The sequence below is a fragment of the Medicago sativa genome, chromosome 4, assembly GCF_051527215.1.
Source record: "Medicago sativa cultivar Bolivia chromosome 4, Bolivia_mono, whole genome shotgun sequence".
In the NCBI taxonomy this organism is placed as follows: domain Eukaryota; kingdom Viridiplantae; phylum Streptophyta; class Magnoliopsida; order Fabales; family Fabaceae; genus Medicago; species Medicago sativa.
In genome coordinates, this window is record NC_140752.1 from 97,967,428 (window position 1) to 97,988,679 (window position 21,252).

General features: G+C 33.6%; 3 protein-coding genes and 1 long non-coding RNA gene across 5 annotated transcripts; 1 reads left to right on the forward strand and 3 right to left on the reverse strand.

Moving 5' to 3' along the window:
- Positions 1–1,856: 1,856 nt before the first annotated feature.
- Positions 1,857–2,975, reverse strand: LOC146934419 (cytidine deaminase 1-like). Its single transcript, XM_085706314.1, has one exon. It carries the CDS (start codon positions 2,842–2,844, stop codon positions 1,957–1,959), a length of 888 nt encoding a protein of 295 aa, XP_085562440.1. The 5' UTR covers positions 2,845–2,975; the 3' UTR covers positions 1,857–1,956.
- Positions 2,976–6,245: 3,270 nt separating this feature from the next.
- Positions 6,246–11,187, reverse strand: LOC146934420 (uncharacterized). Of its 2 annotated transcripts, none has more exons than XR_015007757.1 (7): positions 9,647–11,187; positions 9,396–9,488; positions 8,100–8,167; positions 7,417–7,600; positions 7,062–7,337; positions 6,897–6,962; positions 6,246–6,674 (listed from the first exon to the last, which is right to left on the reverse strand). It is a non-coding gene; the product is annotated as an uncharacterized LOC146934420 (long non-coding RNA). The 2 variants fall into 2 exon arrangements; XR_015007758.1 differs by having other exon boundaries at positions 9,390–9,488.
- Positions 11,188–14,993: 3,806 nt separating this feature from the next.
- LOC146934421 (F-box/kelch-repeat protein At3g23880-like) lies at positions 14,994–16,580 on the forward strand. Its single transcript, XM_085706316.1, has one exon. The coding sequence runs from the start codon at positions 15,050–15,052 to the stop codon at positions 16,226–16,228; it is 1,179 nt and encodes a 392-aa protein (XP_085562442.1). The 5' UTR covers positions 14,994–15,049; the 3' UTR covers positions 16,229–16,580.
- A 1,607-nt stretch (positions 16,581–18,187) lies between these two features.
- Positions 18,188–21,002, reverse strand: TET2 (tetraspanin2). The gene is made up of 2 exons (XM_085706317.1): positions 20,378–21,002; positions 18,188–18,771 (listed from the first exon to the last, which is right to left on the reverse strand). Exons 1-2 carry the CDS (start codon positions 20,873–20,875, stop codon positions 18,460–18,462), a joined length of 810 nt encoding a protein of 269 aa, XP_085562443.1. The 5' UTR covers positions 20,876–21,002; the 3' UTR covers positions 18,188–18,459.
- Between the last annotated feature and the right edge of the window lie 250 nt (positions 21,003–21,252).

Here is a 21,252-nt window from a genome sequence, read left to right on the forward strand (position 1 = left end):
GTATTAGATGAAAGACATGTGGCAAAATAATAATTATGGGTTGAGATTTAAAACTGGGAAAAGAAAACAATTATTTACTTAATAAAAAAAAAATGCAATTTTTCTTCTCTCATTCACCTTGCCTCTCCCTGTCCACTACATCTCAATCTTCTTCTTCACTCTCCTCTCATCGCTGCCCACCGCCACCTATGCCTGTCACCGCCCTCTCCTTCAATCATAACACCATAACTTTTCCCCATTCCTCTCATCACCGTCTCACCGCCGCCGTCATTAACCAATCCACCACCGCTGCTACTATTATAGGTCACGAAAACAAGAAACAAAACGGCTCAAAGATGTATCGTATCATTCACCAGTAACAAAGAAATCGCAAGATCAATACTAAAATTAACAAATAACTTTCTTGTTCAAAGTGCTTCATATATAAAAGGGAGAGAAAAAAAAATCAGGTCTTGGAAGAAATTAGGCACTCTTGTAGCTTCATCATGCATTTAACAATTACATTGTGATTGATTGAGATGTTAGGGACACATTGATTTCTCTCCCTGAAGATATGAGAAACAATGAATTGCATGGGGTGTGATATTTAGACAGTTAATCCAACAGTTTCTTTGCTTCCAAGGAACAATGCATGACTTCTTTTTTTTTTGGTTACAACAATGCATGACTTTAAAACCAATATATAAAATAAAATTTGAAATGATAAATATGAGAAAATCTCCTAAAAAAAATTAAAAATAATAATAATTAGACCACGTGCATAATTTTGTAATTTTATCTTTACAATGTCATGTCAACTAGTATTAATTTTGATTTTCCTATTAAACTCGTAACTACTTATTAGTATTTTACTTTTTAAAGTGATTATTTTTTTACCTTAAAAAGATTATTATTTTCATGAAAATAATTGTAAGAAACAGATTCTCAATCGTTAACTTAATTTATTCTGTTCTTGTCAAAAAAAAAAAAAAAAACTTAATTTATTCTGTTTAATCAATTGAAGTAAGAACTCTTACTTTGTCCCCGGCTCAACACCTGGCTTTTGGACGCAACCAGGGGCGTAGCCCTTCATATGGGAGGGGTAGCCTTGGCTACCCCAAAAAAAATATTATTCTTGAATTAGTCGGTATGTATTTATATCCGGCTACCTCAAATAATAAATATTGAGCTACCCCAAACAAGTTTAATTGCAAAAGTTAGCATAAATAATAAAGTAAAAAAAACTACTACAAAATTGATAGATTTATTTGTATTGGTTTGATACTTTTGGTCTCAATAACAACAATAGAGAAACCTTTTTCAACAATAAAAATTATCAAGACAATAGTCATAGACAAATTAAATGGACAATGAGTTTCTTGCAAATAACTTATTTATTTATATTTGAAAAGACATTATTAATCTATTATTAAACAGACAGTTGATGAAATTGGGTTCTTCAAATGCATTTTGCCCAACGTTTTAAAATAGCGATTTTTATGTTAAGTTTCTAAGATTTGTTAATTTTAGTCCTTAATTTTTTGTTAGAGATTAAATTCAAGACTAAAAACACTTTTTTTTGTAAAATTTTAAAAAACTGAGAAAAAATTGAATAATTTTTTTAAGGACTAAACCTAAAAAATTATAATTTATGGGACTAAAAATATAGTTTATCCTTAAATTTAATACGTCTGTTTTCAAAAAAATTCTTCTTTATAGTTGGCCCCTGCATAAATTTTTCGCGAGCTTCGCCGCTGGACGCAACAATAAGAATTTGACATAATTTAACTTTGTGATTGGATTAAGTGGTCAGTGAAATTTGTATTACAAGGACCTCTCCTAGAACAAGAAAACAGAGGATTAACACAGGAAAAATATAGATTAACATAATTTCAATTTCAATGATTTTAGTAAACGTGAAAGACATAACAAGGTATCATCATGATGCTTAATTATACACTATCCATTGGCCATTGATCATTCATCAAAGGAACAGAGTAAAGTCTGCAATTGACATTTAGGAGAAATAGTTTCAAGCAACAATTTAACAGTGCCCTCTTGTTTCACCATAGCTCCATCTTTCTCCACCAACACAGCACCCACGATCTCATCATACTTACCGCCGCCGGCAACAATAAACGCCACCACCGCAGCCTGAAGAGGACCCAAACTAGGATTAAACGCCGCCGATTCAACATAAGATCCTTTATAGATTTTTCCATTACAATCCACAATCGCCATCCCAGATGGTGAATTACTATAAGGAGCATGCGATTTATTCGCAGCCTCCATAGCCGCAATCTTTAGCTTCTCATGAAGCGAATCACCGTTGCAAACGCCATTGGGTAGTTTCTCTGTTAACGGAAGAAGCTTTAACCCGTTGGTGCGTGGTTCCAAAAACAGAGGAGCGTGTTGAGGGAGAAGATCGTGTGGTCCAAATCTGTAAGGAAGAAAATGAGACAGAGAAGTGAAATTTGGGTCAGATTCGGAGGTAATGATGATTTGAATATCGGGTGCTCCGCGGATTTCTTGGAAGAATTGCCGGCAGTGGCCACAGGGAGCGGCGGAGACGGCAAATGAGTGGAGATTGGGTTCGTCGTGGAGGGAGAGATTTGTGAGGAGAAACTGTTCGGCGTGGATGGAGTGATGAAGAGGGAGGCCTGGGAATTCGACATTGACTCCGATTAAGATCCGACCCGATGGGGATAATCCGACAGCTCCGACGTGGAAATTGGAGATGGGTGGTCGGGCGAGGGATTGGGCGGAGGTGACAAGTGATGGGAGGAGTTGGGTGAGAGTGAGGGATGAAGATTTGGCCATGGATTTGGCTTCGGTGGCTTCGATAACAAAAACGGGTCGATCCATTTTGGGATTTTTGTGGATCGATGGAGGAGGGAGGATGGAAGAGACTGTTGAGTTTTGGTTTTATAGAGTTTGATTGGAGAATAGGTGGATATTGCTGTGCTGCTTCCTAATTGGATCTCACCGTCGCCTATAACAACAGTTTTATGAAACTGCTGAGGCAATTTACGTTGTTAATTTTTAACTTTTTAAATAATTTTTTTAAGTAAATTATTGAAGATAACTTTATAACCAATTCTCCCCTAAAAAAATCTTTATGACCAATTCTAAATCTATAATGTACTAAGGCTCTGTTTGGTAAATATAGCGGATGACTGATAAGCTAGCTGATAGCTGATAGCTGATGACTTATAGCTGATAGCTGATGACTTATAGCTGATAGCTTATAGCTGATAAGCTACTTGAAGTGTTTGGTAAAATTAGCGGTTCAACTAGCTGATAAATGTAAAATGACATAAAAGGACATTTTTAATTCATAATAAAGTTTTTTTTTGTTTACAATTCATAATAAAGTTTATATCAACTAATGTTTAAGTACTTAAAATTTAAAAATTTAAATTTATTAATTTAATATTATTATTAAATTAATTTTTAATCCCTAAATATTAATTTATATTTATTTTCATTTGTCTAGAAAAATTACATATAAAGTGTTAAAAATATATTAACACTATAGCGATAGTAAATATTGAAATAGTTAAAAAAAAAAAAAAAAACGTTATGAGACGGAGGCATATCAAGTGCTATATTTGCCTTTGTGCACATGCTATAGTAGTGTGTTACCACTGAAGAAAATAAAACGTAACAATTATAAAAACAAAATAAATAAATAAAAGTAGCGTAAACGTAACAGTAAAAAAATATCTTTCATTAAAAAAAGAATCATTCATATATGCATGTTTAAACCATATGTATTTTAATTTATAATACAATGAGTGTTAAAGGGTAAAAAATGGAATTTAGTTAAACTAATAAGGGTAAAAATGGAATAAAAGATGATAAGCTATAAGTTATAAGCTCAAACGCTACTTGGAATAGCTTCTGAAAAATAGCTTATAAGCTCCTGAAATAAGCTATAAGCTCATGGTGAAAAGGTGTTACCAAACAGAGCTTTTTTTGTCAAATGAACTTATAAGCTATAAGCTCTTTTGGTGGCCTTACCAAACACACCCTAAAGTTACTTTGTTAAAAAAGTTCAAAATTCTAAGTGATACAAATGACATGATTTAAAAATGGTGATAAAAAACTTTTGAGAATTAAAAGTTGAATTTTCTTTATTAAAATGAAAAGTTGAAATATTTATAAGACAAAAAATATAATTGATCATATAATAATGTTTCTCTTTAAGGGCAGTACTAGCGGAATGAATGACACTAATATGACTGTCTATCCCTTTTTTCTATTTGTTAGACCATCAATGTGTCCATCTCTCTACTTTTATTAGACCATCTCCAATGGCATATTGAAAGCTGCTTTCAACATATTGAAGCATTGGAGGAAGCTTGTTGAAGATGATGTGGATGAAAGAGGGTGTTGAAGGCCTTCAACATGTTGAAAGCTGACCCGCAGAAGCCACGTGGTGCGTCCTGGTTCGTGACAAGGAGCGCGTGATTTGCACGCGCCGACAGGGCGCGTGAGGGGAAGGGAGACGCGGAGAGAGAAACTTTTGTGGATAAAGCTGTGACACGTGGCTTGCTACGATTGGGTGTTTGGATTTTTATTTTCTTAATAATTTGGACTCAATTATTTCATTGCAAATAAAAAAAAATTTAATTTTTTTTTACCAAAATTCGTGATTTTTTTTCTTCTACAAATAGATACTTGGATAATTTGATTTGGACACAGAAAAAAAAAACCAAGTTTATCACTCTCTTAATCTTATTATTAGTTTTTCTTGTGTGTCGCGTGCTTAGTTTATTGTATTGCATTTTAAGTTAAGAAAATAAAAATAAATTATTTTACAAAATTTTGTTTTTCCAAAAAAACTAAAAAATAAATTGTTAATTGTATTATTTAAATTTAATTATAATCGATAATTATAATTTTATGTAATTATAAAAACAAAAATTAAATAAGAATAAGAAATAAATAAAAAGTGGTGGGGTAGGGTGTTGAATGAAAAACCATTAGAAAGGTAAAAGTTGAATGAGTGTTGAATTAAGAGAGAAAAAATGATGTGGAGTGTTGGAAATTGAAAAAGTGGGTATTGAAGGGTGTTGAATGGTTTTAACCAATATTGTACATGGTCTTAGCAAGAGAGGATAAATAGTAAAACAATAATTAAGTAAAGGGTTCTGCTAACCGGTGCTCGCGGAGCACTGGTTAAGCATACCATAAAAGAGAATTATTACTATGAAAGGAAATTGTTTTTTACTTTATTATAAAATTAATTACACAATTTCAATGCATTAACTACTATACAATTTCCTTTTTCATATCCTTAACCAGTGTCTGGGGGCACCGATTAGCATTTCCCTTAAGTAAATAGTACAATTAGAAGAAAAATGTTGCATAGATATTTTTCATAAAAAATGTATAGATATTTGAAATTTTTTAATAAAATATTAATTTTTTTAAGGAATAAAATATTAATTTTGTTGTGATGTTTCAAAAAAAATTATATTCTTATTCGAGTGTGGTTGTTTATATTGTTATGAAATTATTTTTTTTAATTAAAATTTTAAATAATATTATATAAAAAAATAAAATGATAAATGCTATAGTTTAAATCATTAATATAACTAAAAACAATATTACACCAAATTATGCATCATATTTTTACGAGGTATGTTATTTAAACAATAATTTTTAGCACAACTTTTTTTGTAACATTTTTAGTACAACTTAGACCATCTTCTATAGTAGTATCTATTGGTACCTGATATGTAGATGTTGTACATATTAGGGTACATAATGGGTTAAACGTCTCACCTAAGATCTCACTTTGTATGCGGGTCTCACTTGTCTTTGACATCCCTTACTATAAATGCTTATTAGGTCATGCAATCACTAAACCAAATTTTTCCCTCCAATAACCTGTCATTAATTGCTAATCCTCTAAACTCTAAAAAAATTCCCTCCTTCTATATGTTTAACTAGTCTTTACACCCGTGCTGCCGCACGGGTCATATATAGTTGAGACCACTATTACTTGAAGAACTAAATAATCATCCTTTATTTGAAGTTGTATAGAGATCATCATAAATAAACAATAACCATATATGTTTATTGTGAAGCTAAGACGGTATATTTAACGTAACCGTATATATTTATTGAGAAGCTAACACGGTATATTTAACGTAGGTACAATAACAGTACGTAGATTAAACCATGAAATTCGATACACAACTTGCCAATATTCCACGCGAAGAATTCAATAACTAATATATGGCTATTAATAATGGTGAACAGATGCCAAACACAATTTATCATAACAAAATGGTTAAAATATGGATGTAGTGCATATTAAGCAATGACATGAAAACAACGGTGACTTATGTCCCAATAATAGTGTCAAGTAGTGCATTAATAGTACATAACTTAATGAATTATACCAAATATTGCAGACATATCGCAATGCATCAATAATGTCACGAAGCAGTTCTTCAAAATTTGCTAAGTAAGTTAACATGTTTACCAAAAAGACCACATAATGAGATCCACAAACAGACATGACTGTCATAATAGATGAAACTTACATTCTCCATAATCCAATGCCTATGCACGTTTGATGTTCACTGCCATTTCACAGATTCCGATTTCATAATACGTGGTCCTCCACTTCTAACAATGATAATGAAATTAAAGTCATCCCTTATAAGTTTCCAATTCATCTGCAACACAACAACAACAACAACAAAAGGAAAACCCAATTAGAGGCAATTCAGACTGCATAAACATACTTAATTAACCATTGACAATAACATCCTATCGTATGCAATCTTTCTGTTATGCTTGAAACCAACAAATAGCCATAACTGATCCTTCTCATAAGGTACCAACATATAGCCATAACAAATTGTATGCAATCTACTATTGGAGTTAGCATAAGGTACCTGACATAACCGATCCTGACCGATGCACAAATAGGCAATAACCTTCTGCTACATATTGAAATTGACCTTCAGAAACATATCAGATGTCAAAGTTAGTATCTGCAGGATTGATAAAAAAGAATAAAAATGTCAAAAGAGGCAGTTGCATCGATTCTTGACAATTACCTATCCCAGTGACAAAGTAGCATCGCAATCAGACAGCAGGATTAACTACAGATTACGGAATACTTCCTTATACACAACATTTGATGTAGTATTCAGAAATTCAGGCCTCCTTATACACAACATAGTTGCCTCATAACAAAACGGGCGTCGAAATTTGCTTATGAGACCAGAAATATGTGAGTTGAATCGGCAATAGATGTGACTTTCCCTGCCCAGCACTTGCTTCTGCACTTGTTCTTGCCATGATGTTCCCACGCCATCAGAGAGCGACGACCACTGTTAGAATAATCATAATTAAATCTCATTTATGGTTGTGAATATGTGAATTCCATAAAGTTTTGATTTTGAAGGTTACCTGTTCAATGAGCATAGGGCTCCCACCAAAAAAGAGTACGGTACAGAGCCAAATGATATTGGCTGCGGCAGTGAGTGATGCATCAACTTATGATGGTTTTGCAAGGAAACTGTTGTAGTTTCAGTTTCTTATAGAAAGTTTATGAAGAGCCCTTGAGACAATTGGGACAGCATCACCTCCGTCCCTAAATATCAACAAAACATTGGCATTGGGATTATCTAGAGCCCGTAGTGACATATTAGTAAGTCTTTTTGTAAAAATCATTGAAGTAACTATTAGGACACGGCGGTGAGATGATGGACGGATATTCCGACGAAGGAAAGCGTGTTTAGAATTTCAATGGTGATGATATGGGTGTCCACATAAGCCGAAATGGAAAGTTCTCCATGAAGGTTGGCTTTCGAAAGAGCTAAGATTTTTACATAAATGATTAAGATTTTTACATAAATGATTAAGATTTTAAATGAGTAAGATTTTTACATAAATGATTAAGATTTTTACTTAATGATCAAGAAACATAAAAACTGAGACATCATTCCAAAGCACAGATTCATCATTCATAAAATAGATCAAATAGTTTTAATTTTGATTTATTATAATAGACTTTGATGGTGATGCACAAATTGATGATAAAACCAATAAGAAGCAGAGGATCATCTTCAGAAAATACAATTTATACTCACCAGTTGTCTTTGAGCATGCATTTCAATCATTAGCTAACAGGTCTTCGGTCAAACATCAGTTTGAAAAACTACACAAATCAAATCAGACTATAATTAAATCAGATGTTTGTTATAGCTGTCATATGATCCTACATTGAGCATACAAACTACACAAATTCATTAGTCAAGATTGCTTAACATTTGAATCAGACTGATTAATTCAACAATCATCATAATGCACTATTTGCTAGATAGGAAGCTACTACAAATGCTCGTATCATTAATAGCAAAGAAATTTCAGTTTTCTATTTGACTAAAATAGAAAATGCACTTCAACTGTCAAGTACATTTCATTAATCACAAAAATTCTCACACATAAAAGGTTCATATTCATTAAATCCATCATTATAAACAAATCCAACATTAATATTTTAGATAACAAATCCGTCAACAAAAAATGATCCAAAACATACCTCAATTCAAACAACCAAAACGGCACATTAATATTTTAGATAACAAAATCCAACATGGAAGGCAAAATCCTATAACTTATGAGAAAGTTTATTTTCTCATCTACATACCTCAACAATATTCCAAGTTATCTTCTCTCATCAACATTTCATACACTAAATATATTATGCAGTCACATTTCCATTAATTGATAAGAAATTGCAGGTATATATTAAGATAAAGAAAGCATAAAAAATGTAACATCTAAGAGAGAACAGAATAAGGAGAAAATCATTGTTAACTAACTAAAAGACAGACACAAAAAACTTGCCATTAAGTCTATATGATTTCTCTAAAATATAACATGATCTCTTTTGCCACCTGCTAGAAGTTTTCACAAAGTGAAAATCAAATTAATGTATATTTTCAGAATTAGAATAATAAATATTGCAAGACAGCCACAGGCGCAGGCCACACATAGCAGCAAATCTGGTACAAAATCACACCATAACAGAAATGCAGGCGGTGGTGAACTGCATAACAACAGGAACTCCCAAACATCCGAGACAAACCCCACAAAAGATAGATCATACAATGCGAGTTAGCTTGTTGCAAGCAAATATTGAAAATCAACATAAGCAAATAATACATGGTTCTTTAGTTTTCAATGCAAATCAAGATGGCTTTATTTGAGAAGAATACTGGCAAGAACAAATTGGACAAATGCATAACTAATCAAACTCCTTAAAAGACTATTCTAATCCCTCACTACCCTTTCCAAAGAAATAGCAAAAGGAAATTAAAATTAAAAATACCACCAAATGTATTATTGAGTGAGAGAAGAGATAAAGGAACAATAACCTTCACCTATGCCCAGTATAGTTTCTGATATACACCGATTAAAACAATAACTCGCCTTTAATTTCCTCTTGATATGGCTCCAATATCATTTGCTGATAACTACAAAAATAAAAGACAAATTTTTCAGTTTCATCAAAGAACAAAAAGAACAAAAAGTACCTTATCAGGTTTTGCCAGAAATATAAAAGAACAATAAGTAGGAGAAGAAGAATAGGAGAAATATAAAAGATGTATACCAGAAACATTTAAGGTTTTACCGAATTTTTGTTGAGTAATTCATTTCAGTCTCCCTGACTCACATTCGGCCTCCGAAATGCGCACACCATCAAGTGAAAGTCGCAGAGAACAGTTAAGAGGGAAAGAAGAGCAATGTTATAATCTACTTAAGTCATTTTTGCAAATAAAAAGTCATGACCAATAACTTCAACTAACACAGTATAACAGGAACAAATATGTAGACAAAATTACACTAAAAAGCCTAGTGATCAAGTGACATCCGAGTCAATCAAATTACCATCAATTTTAAAGATCCAATATCCTAAAACATAGCAAATTGTGAATCAACTCATCGGATTACAAATAACCAAAAATCAAATTAAGAAAAATAAAAAATTATGTCAAACTTTATTTTTCTGAACAACAAATATTATTAAGCAACCATCCTCATAGAAATGATGGATGTGCAAAGACAACATAAACAACATTAACAGGCAGAAAACACAAAGGTGCAGCAGCCATACCTCACCGAAGCTCCCAAAAAGACAACACCCAACATCAGCTATCTCTAGATACAAAAATACAACACCAAAAGTATGGAAGCAGAAAAACAGAACCGAGATACACACATAAAAACACCCACAACACCAAAAGTATGGAAGCAGAAAAACAGAACCGAGATACACACATAAAAACACCCTAAACGCACCAGAGACCCCAAACCAAACTCCATAACATCAGTTGCACAACCACCAAACAGATCCTGGCAGCAGCGCTCGCAAACAACAGAACATAGCTTTATTCATAAGCCTTATCAATTTTATTTTGATTAAACAGAACCCCGCCATTATTTTTTACCACTTTTCATTCTCAACAACATCATTGTTTACCCAATACAACCACAAAATACAAATTTAAGAAATTTAACGTTAATTGAAATGAAATAGAAACAAACCCAATTTTTTATTTATTTTAGAATTAACAAATTGGCATACAATTGATTGAGATGTATCGAGTACCTGGAGATGATTTTGAGATTTGGATTTGATGTGAGATTCTTTTCTAGATATGTTCACTCTCAACTCACTGCTCTCGCGATGAGGATGAAGAAGAGCAGTGACTGAATGAGGAGAAGATAAGCAATTGAGAGATAATGAGAAAGAAAATCATCTATGAAGAGAAAATGAGAGAGAAGAGCAGCGATTCTGATTTGAGCAAGAAGAAAGTGTTGGGTCGAAATTAGAGACGGCTGCGGTGGAGGTGAAAGGCTTGAGTGCGAGGAGCTGTTGCTGCCACGGGTGACGGTGGTCATACGGCGGAGAATCAGAGATTGCTGTGGCCAATTTCTGATTCGTGAGAAATAGAGAAAAGGGAGAGAGAGAGGGTTTAGTTCAGAGTGATGGTGGTCATACGGCGGATACGGCAGAGGACTGCTATCGATATCGATGGTTGGTATTCAGAGAATGGAGAGAAAAGGGAGAGAGAAATGTGGTTAGTTCAGAGTGATGGTTCCAAGGGAAGAGAGAGACTCGTTGAACAGTGGTGAGAGAAAAGGGAGAGAGAAATGTGGTTAGTCAAAAGTCTAGTTACCATAGTTTCCAATGCATTTCAAATTTCAAATTTTGGAGCCATTTTTTTAGGTTTAGGGTTAGCAATTAGGGTAAGCATGTTTGCAACCATTAGATATAAAGGATATGTTTAATGTTTAATTTGAAATTCAAAATTTGCCTGCCTTTGTTACATTCCTTCCACTTCCTATGCATTTATTAAGGCATGATTTTAGCATTATTAGTTAGTTCTTCCATTAGTTTAGCACTATTAATTTTTCTTTTTTTAATTTATACTCCTTTCACGCTGCCAGATGATGAGTTAAATGGTTTTCCATTACCAATACCCCATTCCAATTCCCACGCCACCTATTCCCATTTTTCATTTCCCAAAGCAGCCGACTGCTCCCCTTCTGGCTCCTGCTCAATTCACTTCATTCTCCCTTCCAATGTAAATCCAACCTTCTCTCTTCTCAAAATTTCATTACACATCGGAATCCCTTCTTTGTTTTAGTTATACTCCTTTCTTTCTTTATAATTATCAATGTCAATCCTTTTTTTATTTTCAAAATGTCTTCGTTCTTTGTTACAATATGTAGCATGGTCTTCTTGAGAATAACTTTAGATTGAAGGCAGAATATCTCAGCTGAAACCTGCGAAATTGTGCAGCTAGGAGTTGGTCAGGATATTATTTTAGTACTTAAAGGAATTTTGCAAGTTTGGTGCCGCTTTTGTATGTTGTCATGGCACTGATTCAATTACAGAAATATGAATGGAGAAGGAGATGTATTGTTGGTCTTCCCAAGCTTTCAGTTTCTGCTATTTTGCTGTGTTTCAAGAACTTTTCATTTCCAATAGTAAAAGTATACATGTTGAGATAGATGAATAGGTTAGATTTAAGTATACCTGATTCAATAGTAAAAGTATCCTTTAGATGATAGTAAAAAAAGATGAATAGATTAGAGAGTGATTGTATATGTAGTTCCAATGTAAATAGATCAATTGTACGATTTTTATAATTGTTAGCTCGCTTTATTATTTTATTGTTGGATAAATGTAGATTAAATGGTAGCCTTAAGAATGGATGTTATCGTTGGATGCATATAGATTAAAGTGGCCATATGAATAGATGTTTTAAGTTCCATTTACAAGAGTCTCTTTTCTATTTTTCTTTTTTTTTTTTCCTGAATCCTCACGATGAGCCTCTTCCTTCTTAACTTTGATTTCTTCATTATTTCCCTATTAGCAATTTCTTCTTCTTTTGCTGCTGCTAACTTTTCAATTTTTTTTGTTTGTTTTAACATGTTTTGGATCATGGTACATAGTTGCTGAGTTGGATGGACAGTTGAACTAACAATTTGCAGCGGCAAGATAGTTAATGACATTTTATTAACAAACTCACAACAATATCAACATTTTGAAATGAATGCAATTTGGTTATATATATTAAATATACACTGTAATGTTCCTTAAGGGATTTAAATTTATAAAATTAAGTCTTTTCCCCATGCCTTGATGCCTCTCCTCATAGCTTGGTGTTGGTTGTGCTTTGTGGAGATGAATCTTTTGTCATAATAACCGTATGATCAGCTTGGTCGTGTTTAGCAGCTGTATTTTGGCATCTGTTGATGGAAAAGTCACTAAAGCAATTGCATATTCGACTTTAGATGTAGCCTTAATTAATTGTATTGATCTTTAATCTGCAAATAAATGGATTGGTTTGATATCACTGTAATCATTTTGCAAATAGCTACTCCCTCCGTCCTATATGTAAACACCCCTCTAATAAAATGGTGGTTACATATAGGGACGGATGGAGTAATTTCAAATAACATGAAATTCAGTATTGTTCTTATTATTTAATGAGTTATAGCAATGGTTTGGATGGCAAACTGTAGCTCCTGAGTAGTAATAAAAAAAAATATTTTAGGAAAGTAATAAAAAAAAAAAATACTTATCAAGCATCAATAACAGATTAGTGCGAAGATCTTATAATGTTACATTTTATCTTTATGCAAAGATCTTCAACTCATATGACCCGTGCGGCGCACGGGTCATCAATCTAGTTAAATAAATGAACGTAATCATATAGAGTTACTGATAGATAATTAATGAGTTCTATTTAAAAAATATGTGAAGGATGCTTAGTTGGAGGGAATGATTGTTTATTAAACGAGTGATGTATACACGTAAGACTCATTTAAATACTAAAAATGAGTTTCTCCATTCTAGATGTTCTTAGATAACCTTCAATAAAGAATGGTTGACCTCACATGCATTGGTACCTCTCTCGAGAAGAAAATATAATTGATGCGTAATGAGAAGAGATGATACATGAAACACTCTATCTCTCTATAGAGTCCGCTAATTTTTCATATTAAAATAATCTTTGAATGTTGAAATATGATTATAAAGATAGAGTTATCCGCGGGACTTGTTTAATAATTTTGTAACGATGTTGAATTTGAGTGATTGAATGTTTATTAGATATTATATTATTATTAAAAACTTATAAACAAGTGATTTATATACATGAGACTCATTTAAGTATAAAAAAATTAGAAACCTCCTTTGTAAATCCTCTTAGGGAACAACAAAAAATAATCAAATAAATTGTAGGTTTTGACAGGAAGATCAAAACAGTAGAGATAATCATAACACAGTGATAGTATCATTTAAAAAATTGTTCCAATGCAATGATTAAGAGAAAGTGAATGATTATTTTACCAAATTATCCTTATTAACTATTGGTTAGTTTTAAAAGTAATACATTAGAAGTAGTGTGCAGAGTATTAATTGGAGGGTACAATTGAAAAGAAAAAGTTATTATTGCATTGGAAACTGAAAGCGACACTCATTTTGAAACAAATTTTTTTGGCTAAAGCGACACTCATTTTAAAACGGAAGGAGTATAAGTTACCACTACACAGTAAAAAAAAAAAAAAATTGCTGTTCACACATTTGAGAAGGCTGGGACACACATGTAAAATACGGTTTTGCCCCCTCGGCAGTTAACTGCCGAATTTTGAAGAAACCGGCTGCAGTTAACTACCGAGGAAAACCTCGGTAGTTAACTGCCGAGGAAAATGAAAACTCACCAAAACATCATCTTCTTCGTTGAAAACTGGTATCCACTGGTCACTTTGCCAACAAAATTAAAGCTTGCCCTTTTAATTCATTTTTTAGCAGACTTTTTATTCCTGATACCTTTCAACACCAACTCTTTGAGAAGTGCTGAGGCAATTATGCAGCAACAATTATTTCTAGGTTTTTTTATGTTTTTTTTTTATTATAATTTTTATGTGAGCTGAAGCAAATAAATTATGAAAGTGGAATGAGAACAAGTTTATGCTGAGGATTTCTCAAAAAAAAAAAAAAATTTATGCTGAGGAACAAGTTTACGCTTCAGAACAAATTTAAACCCAAAAACAATTGCACAACTGCACTTTGCCAACAAAATTAAATCGATTAGTGGATACCAGTAGTTTATGAATTAACGTCAAATTTTTCAAGAATCATTTGGTACCACTTTTCCCCTCGGAACAGTTGAATACCGGTAGTTTATGAATTAACATCAAATTTAGTGTTTAAAATAGTACCCCCACCACTGGCAACGAAGAAGATGATGTTTTGGTGAGTTTTCATTTTCCTCGGCAGTTAACTACCGAGGTTTTCCTCGGTAGTTAACTGCAGCCGGTTTCTTCAAAATTCGGCAGTTAACTGCCGAGGGGCCAAAATCGTATTTTACATGTGTGTCCCAGCCTTCTCAAATGTGTGAACATCAATTTTCAAAAAAAAAAAAAGGTATAACCTTGAGAAGGAGGGTTTCAGTTCTTTCTCTAACCTGGAGAAAAAAGAGGGTTTCAGTTCTGCTGTAGAATCGGCGGCTGTGACAAGATGGGTAACGACTTTAAGATCTTGAAACCCAAACCCACTAGCCCTTCAAAAACGCCTCTCCATCACTCTCAAAACGACACCGTTTCGACTGAAACCGACGCCGAGAATCCATTGCCGGAATTGCCAGAAGAACTCATCATCAACGAAATCCTTCTTAGACTTCCAGTGCGATCTCTCCTTCAATTCAAGTCTGTCTGCAAATCATGGAAAACCCTATTCTCCGATCCTCAATTCGCAAAGACCCATCAAAAATCCTCAACCGCCAATCCACTATTGGTCACTTCCGTTATTCATTCTGGAAAATGCGAAATCATAGCTTACCCTGTGAAGCCACCACCGGAAAATCTATCAACCCCTGTTGAATCCGTTAGTATCTTCGGCACAAGACACAAGTATCATATTATAGATTCATTCAATGGGTTGCTTTGTTTGTATGATGTCATCCAATATAATTTCACATTGTGGAATCCTTCTATCAATTTGAAATCCGAAACATCTCCAACCAATGTTTTGTCTGATTATAAGTTCATGACATATCATGGTTTTGGCTATGATCATGTTAATCATAAGTACAAGGTGCTGGTAGTTATGCGAAATGCAGCTGTTGTTAATTATAGGGAAATTGTGACCAGAATTTATACCTTTGGTGAAAATTCTTGGAGAACTGTTCCAAATTTCCCAGGAAAGTCTCATGTGTGGTCAGGGAAATTTGTGAGTGGCACCTTGAATTGGTTAGTTAATAAAAGAGGTGGTGGTAATTCTATTCAAAGGGGGATTCTTTCCTTTGATCTTGGGAAGGAGACTTTTGGCGAAGTGTTGCTTCCTCAACATGATGGTTACGATGTCCGTAATTGCGGGCTGTATGTTTTGAGTAACTGTCTCTGTGTTTGTTTTGATCACTCGAATAAAAATCATTGGGGTGTATGGATGATGAAACAATATGGAGTTACTGAGTCATGGACTAAATTGATGATCATCTCTCGTAAGAAGTTAATGCGGCATCTTGTTGACCCCTTGTTCATTTCAGAAAATGGTGTTCTGATTCTGATGAATTCTATATATTCCAAATTTGTTCGGTATAACATAAATAATGGCAGAATTGCTTATCCTAAGATTTTGGGCAAACTTGGGCGGGAGATGCATATTTACCATGAGAGTCTGGTATCACCGCAATGGTAAATCATATCTGTGGGATCTTCCAAATTTTATTTACATGGCTTTTGATTAAAGCAACTTTATCTTTTGCTCTAGATCGTTTCCAGTGGCACAGAATATATAGTGTGAGTTGTTTTGGCGAATGCCTGTTATCCCTAATATTGTTATTTATCAGTACTATTTATGTTTGAAATGCTTTGTTGGAATTAAGAGACAGGAAAGCTATTAGTTATGCTTTTACTTGCAAAAACAATTTTCATCTACACTTGCAAGAGTTATTTGTCTGTCTATGACTCTATGTAGGCTTCAAAGTCTATGTATGTCTTTCTCATTACAACTACAAATTATCAACATTACAATGAATTTGTTAGAAAAACTAAGTCTTTATGAGCACCATGTTTAAAATGCTAAGGACTATACTTGATTTTAATAATACGTTTTCATATAAAAAAGATTTGCTGAGTATTAAGTGTTTTTGTTGATGGATGATCAGGGTTAAAAGTATGTTAGATTGTTCCCAATGTTTTAAATTCTTTTTACTGAATGTAGGATTTTAACAAGACTTTTGCTTTTCAAAACTCTGGTTTGGTCTAACAACATATATTAACTTGAAAATTTATTTACAGTACAGAACAGGGGAGGGATCAAATTTAAACTTCTCTCATGAAGTATCATTTCACTTGGTGTATTGCTAACATTATTCATATGTTCCGACAACATATTAATTTCATATGCAATCTTTTTTTAGGGGATTAATCTAAGTAATTCGGTAAGTAAAAAAAGTAGTTTGGTTTGTATGTACTGATAAATAAACTTGAATCAAGATCAGCCCTTAACTATTGAATAAAAACTCTCACTATATCTAACATATTTCCACCACTCATAGTGATACACTAGGTTTTGACAAAACTATCATATAATTCTTTTCTCTTTTATAAATGATATTTAGTTCAAGAATGAGTATTTGGTATGTTACCCTAGGATAATGTTTCATTGGTCTCAAATTGAATGACTATATGAGCTCCCAGACCATGCTCATTGAAATTTTGGAGGAAATATTTACTATGATTAAAGCAATTCTCAACAATGTAGCTAAGCTAATAATGATTAATGAGATGCTAGGTAGTTGTTAAAAATTCTACAATATTGAAATCTAAGAGAGATAGTTTGAGAGAATTCTTGTGAGCTCAACTGAAGATTCACTTTCTGTTTTTCTATCCAATGTGATTGTTAGTTACAAAGTCTTTGAGGGTTATACTTATGTAGTGTTCCTAGCCTTTAGACTATGAGCTGTCAGTGTCAACTGTTATCTTTTAGTTAGATTGTTAGAAGTTTAAACTAACTTTCAGTTTGTTGAACTCAACTTACTGTTATCCTCTATTAGTGGTAGATTTGCTCTGATCCTGCTGCTTTATGTGTAATAGACTGCTGCATAATTACTTGCTGGTAGTTAGCCATGAAATTAGAAGAATGGGGTGGAAACTCTGAGATTGTAATAGATAAAGGGTGGGTGCTGAAATTAGGTGATGGATGTAAAGTGATGTTTTGGACAGATCAGTGGGTGACTGATGCTCCTCTGAAACAGAAATTTCCTAGTCTTCATTTGATCTCTATGCAGAAAAATGAATCAGTTTCTAATATGGGATATTGGGAGGGAATAAACTGGAAGTGGAATTTAATATGGAGAAGACGCTTATTTGAGTTGGAATTGATACAGGTGCAAGAGCTGATAGGAGTACTGCATATAATTCTTTTATTTTTCAATGATTGGTTCATATTATTTACTAGAAAAATGATATTTGGATCAAGATGAGTATTTGGTATGTTAGCTTGGGATAAGGTTTTATTGTTCTCAAATTGAATATGACTATATGTGCTCCCAGAAAATGCTCACCGAAATTCCGGAGGAAATATCTACTATGATTATAAAATGCAATTATCTTTTTTCCCATAGCATTATGACAAAAAAAAAGTATTAACTCGTTTTTCATGCGAAGAAGTCCATGTGTGCACGACTACTTACAATACATGTAACTTAATATACACACACAAATTTGAAACTTGTGACTCGTGAGCTATGAAACATAGCAGCAGCACAACACTGCACATAAACATCAGTAGTGATTTTAAAAGAAGAAAAAAGGTGATATAGATCATAACAAGCGTTTGTGTTGTATCAGGCAGCAAAGAGTGTCGGACATGTCTTTAACCTAAATTCTCAATGCTACATAGATTGTGAGGAAAGATGATAAAATTCAAACCCAACCCTGTTTGTAACGGGTGAATAGGTCTTCTGTTTGAGCATTCTTAAAGGCACTACAAGCAATGACATAAACCCATATAAGAACAACTACAGCCACGATGAGAATAATATTTGCTTTCCTCCATTCTTTTCTTAGGTTCCCAAGTAGACCGGCCTTACAAGCATTACAATTGTAGCATAGCTGGTTTTGATCATTGTTCCACAAGTTACAATCTGAATCAGCCATGGGATTCACAGGGTTTGTCCACATTATGGGACTCACATAATTGTATCCACAAACAGTTGGAGGTTTGCAACATCCTGACTGTGAAATAAAACCAATCAAACAAATTCCTTAGCGTGAGTAGTAGAAAATTTTCATTTTCTTATTTACTTTTCAAATAAGATTTGAACAAACAACAAACACAAAACATAGGACTACATAGGTCTAACTCGAGTGGTTGATGCACAAAGTGTGCGAGTGTTTAAAATTCTAAATACCGAGTTAGACTTTTAATGATAAAAAAACACATAACAGAAGGGTAGACAACTACCAAACCATGTCACGAGGTGGCAACCATAACATTTTTATCTTGTACAATAGAGACAAAACAATGAAGTTAACAATACTAGGCTGATTAATTTAATGTCTAATTTTTTTCATAATTTCTCTGTATAGGTCAGTAGCAATCTCGTATGGAACTTTCGGGTGCCTCAATCATTGTCCCCATAGAATATAAGAAAGGCCCCACGCAACATTAGTGTGTGGTTAATTAGTAGCTAAGCTGGTAACATGGGATGTGTCTAATGTCTTGTAGCTGTAGTAATGATGAATTCTCAAGCCATGCTAATTCAAGACATGTTGAGTGTAAACCTCAGGTTTCAAACAAATAATTAATCCAAGGTCTAAATGGTGGGTCAAGTTAAGAATATAATGCTAAGCTATAGGTTGAAATTGACATTATAGGACAAGTAGTTTATCATTGTCACCGGCAATGAAAAGTACTAGTAATTTTGGATCCAACAAACAGATTTTATTTAAGCATATTATACTAGTATGAATGAATGGGACGGTGCACAATTTATTGGTCCCAGTTAAAAAGTCACGGGCACTATCTTTACCTAATCTATCTCTGTCCCGGTATAATTGACCTACTTTGGTTTTTCACACAGATTAAGAAAAGTGTATAAATAAAGGGGAAAATGGAATATATTGTATTGGGAATGATAAAAGTAGTATTATTTAGTGTTATATTGTATTGGGAATGATGAAAGTTGTACTGAAAATTGAAATGAGTCAGTTATTTTGGGACACTTTTTTTTAGAAAATGGGTCAGTTATTCCGGGACGGAGGGAGTAATAGCTACCAACGCAATCCAGTAACTTCTACCCATTGGGAACGTAATACGTAATGCAGTGCCAGTGCCAGTGCCTACCTCCCAAACTGATCCAAGGTATCAAATATTGACTTTATTTTCAGGGATACGCCCCTAAAGTCTGTCATAAATGATTAGGATACAGTGTGAATATAAAAAAGTAATTCTTGAAGTCGGTAATTGAAAACATTATTCAACACATAGTAACATGGTACCATGTGATGGTGGGTCTGAGATTTGAGCTACAGACAAAAATGATTTTCTTCTATGGAAACAATAATTTAATTTTGTTTGCTTCTAAAACGCAAGAACACTGACGAATGGATCTGGTGATAATTCAGTTGGCAGTGCAAGTACACGGCCAAAAACCACCACCAGACAGAAGAACTACTAATAATAGAAACACCAACAAAATAAAAAACACACAAATTTTACTTCATTCTCTAAATCATTGCTAATAATAGGCACCTAATAAATATTTTCATGATAAAAGAATTAAGAATACAAAATTTTATACGGTAAGGGATTATGCTAAAAGCTCTTAATTAAGGTTACCTGTAAGGGAGAGATATGAGAGTTAAAGAATTGATCAGCAGTGATATAATTCTGGGTGAGTTTAATACAAACATCAGAAGCAGCCAAACACGGCATAATCTTCCGCCAACTACCAGAACCAGTAACACGGTGCCTCAACCAAGAAGAAAACTCATCTAACCTATACTCTTTGTACCCTCTATCAGGAACAACATAGCTTCCATCAGGTCTAGTAACAACGAAGGCAAAGACAAGGATGATGAGTAGAAGAGCGATTAAAAGTGCCATAGTGAAAAGGTAAAGTGCCAAGAGACCTTGTTTGTTATAATAAGCACCTATAAAACCAGTCAAAGCAACGAGGAAGACGAGGATGCCGATTATGACAATGGGCCATCGGAAATTGGCGATGCATTCGTTGTCTGGTTTTGAAGCAAGCCAAATTCCGGAAGCTATGATTGGTATTGAGGCTAATATTGCTATGATGTTTAGAACTGCGGTTATGTTGTTGCTTACACCCATCACAGGTACCAGTTACCACTGCAATTGTTTTGCTGTATTTAAGTTTTGGTGAAAGTGCTGAATTTGAGAGTTCAAAATTTGAGTAGAGTGTAGATAGATTGAGAGGAAATGGACCATGTATGTACACATTTGGTCTCCGTCGTTTATGCTCTATTTATGTTTGTTGCTTTTGGGGGGCTTAATTGTAATTCGCTTCATATAGTTTTATTTTTGTATCCCTTAAACCATCTATGGAATATCAATACAAAAACGGAAATGCTAACAAACGCCGACATGACATTTGTTAATAGATTGAAAATGGAAACTCTACCTTTAAAATTGTGCATTCAACACGTCAAATCTAGTGGATATGCAATTCATGTAAATTTATCAAAACA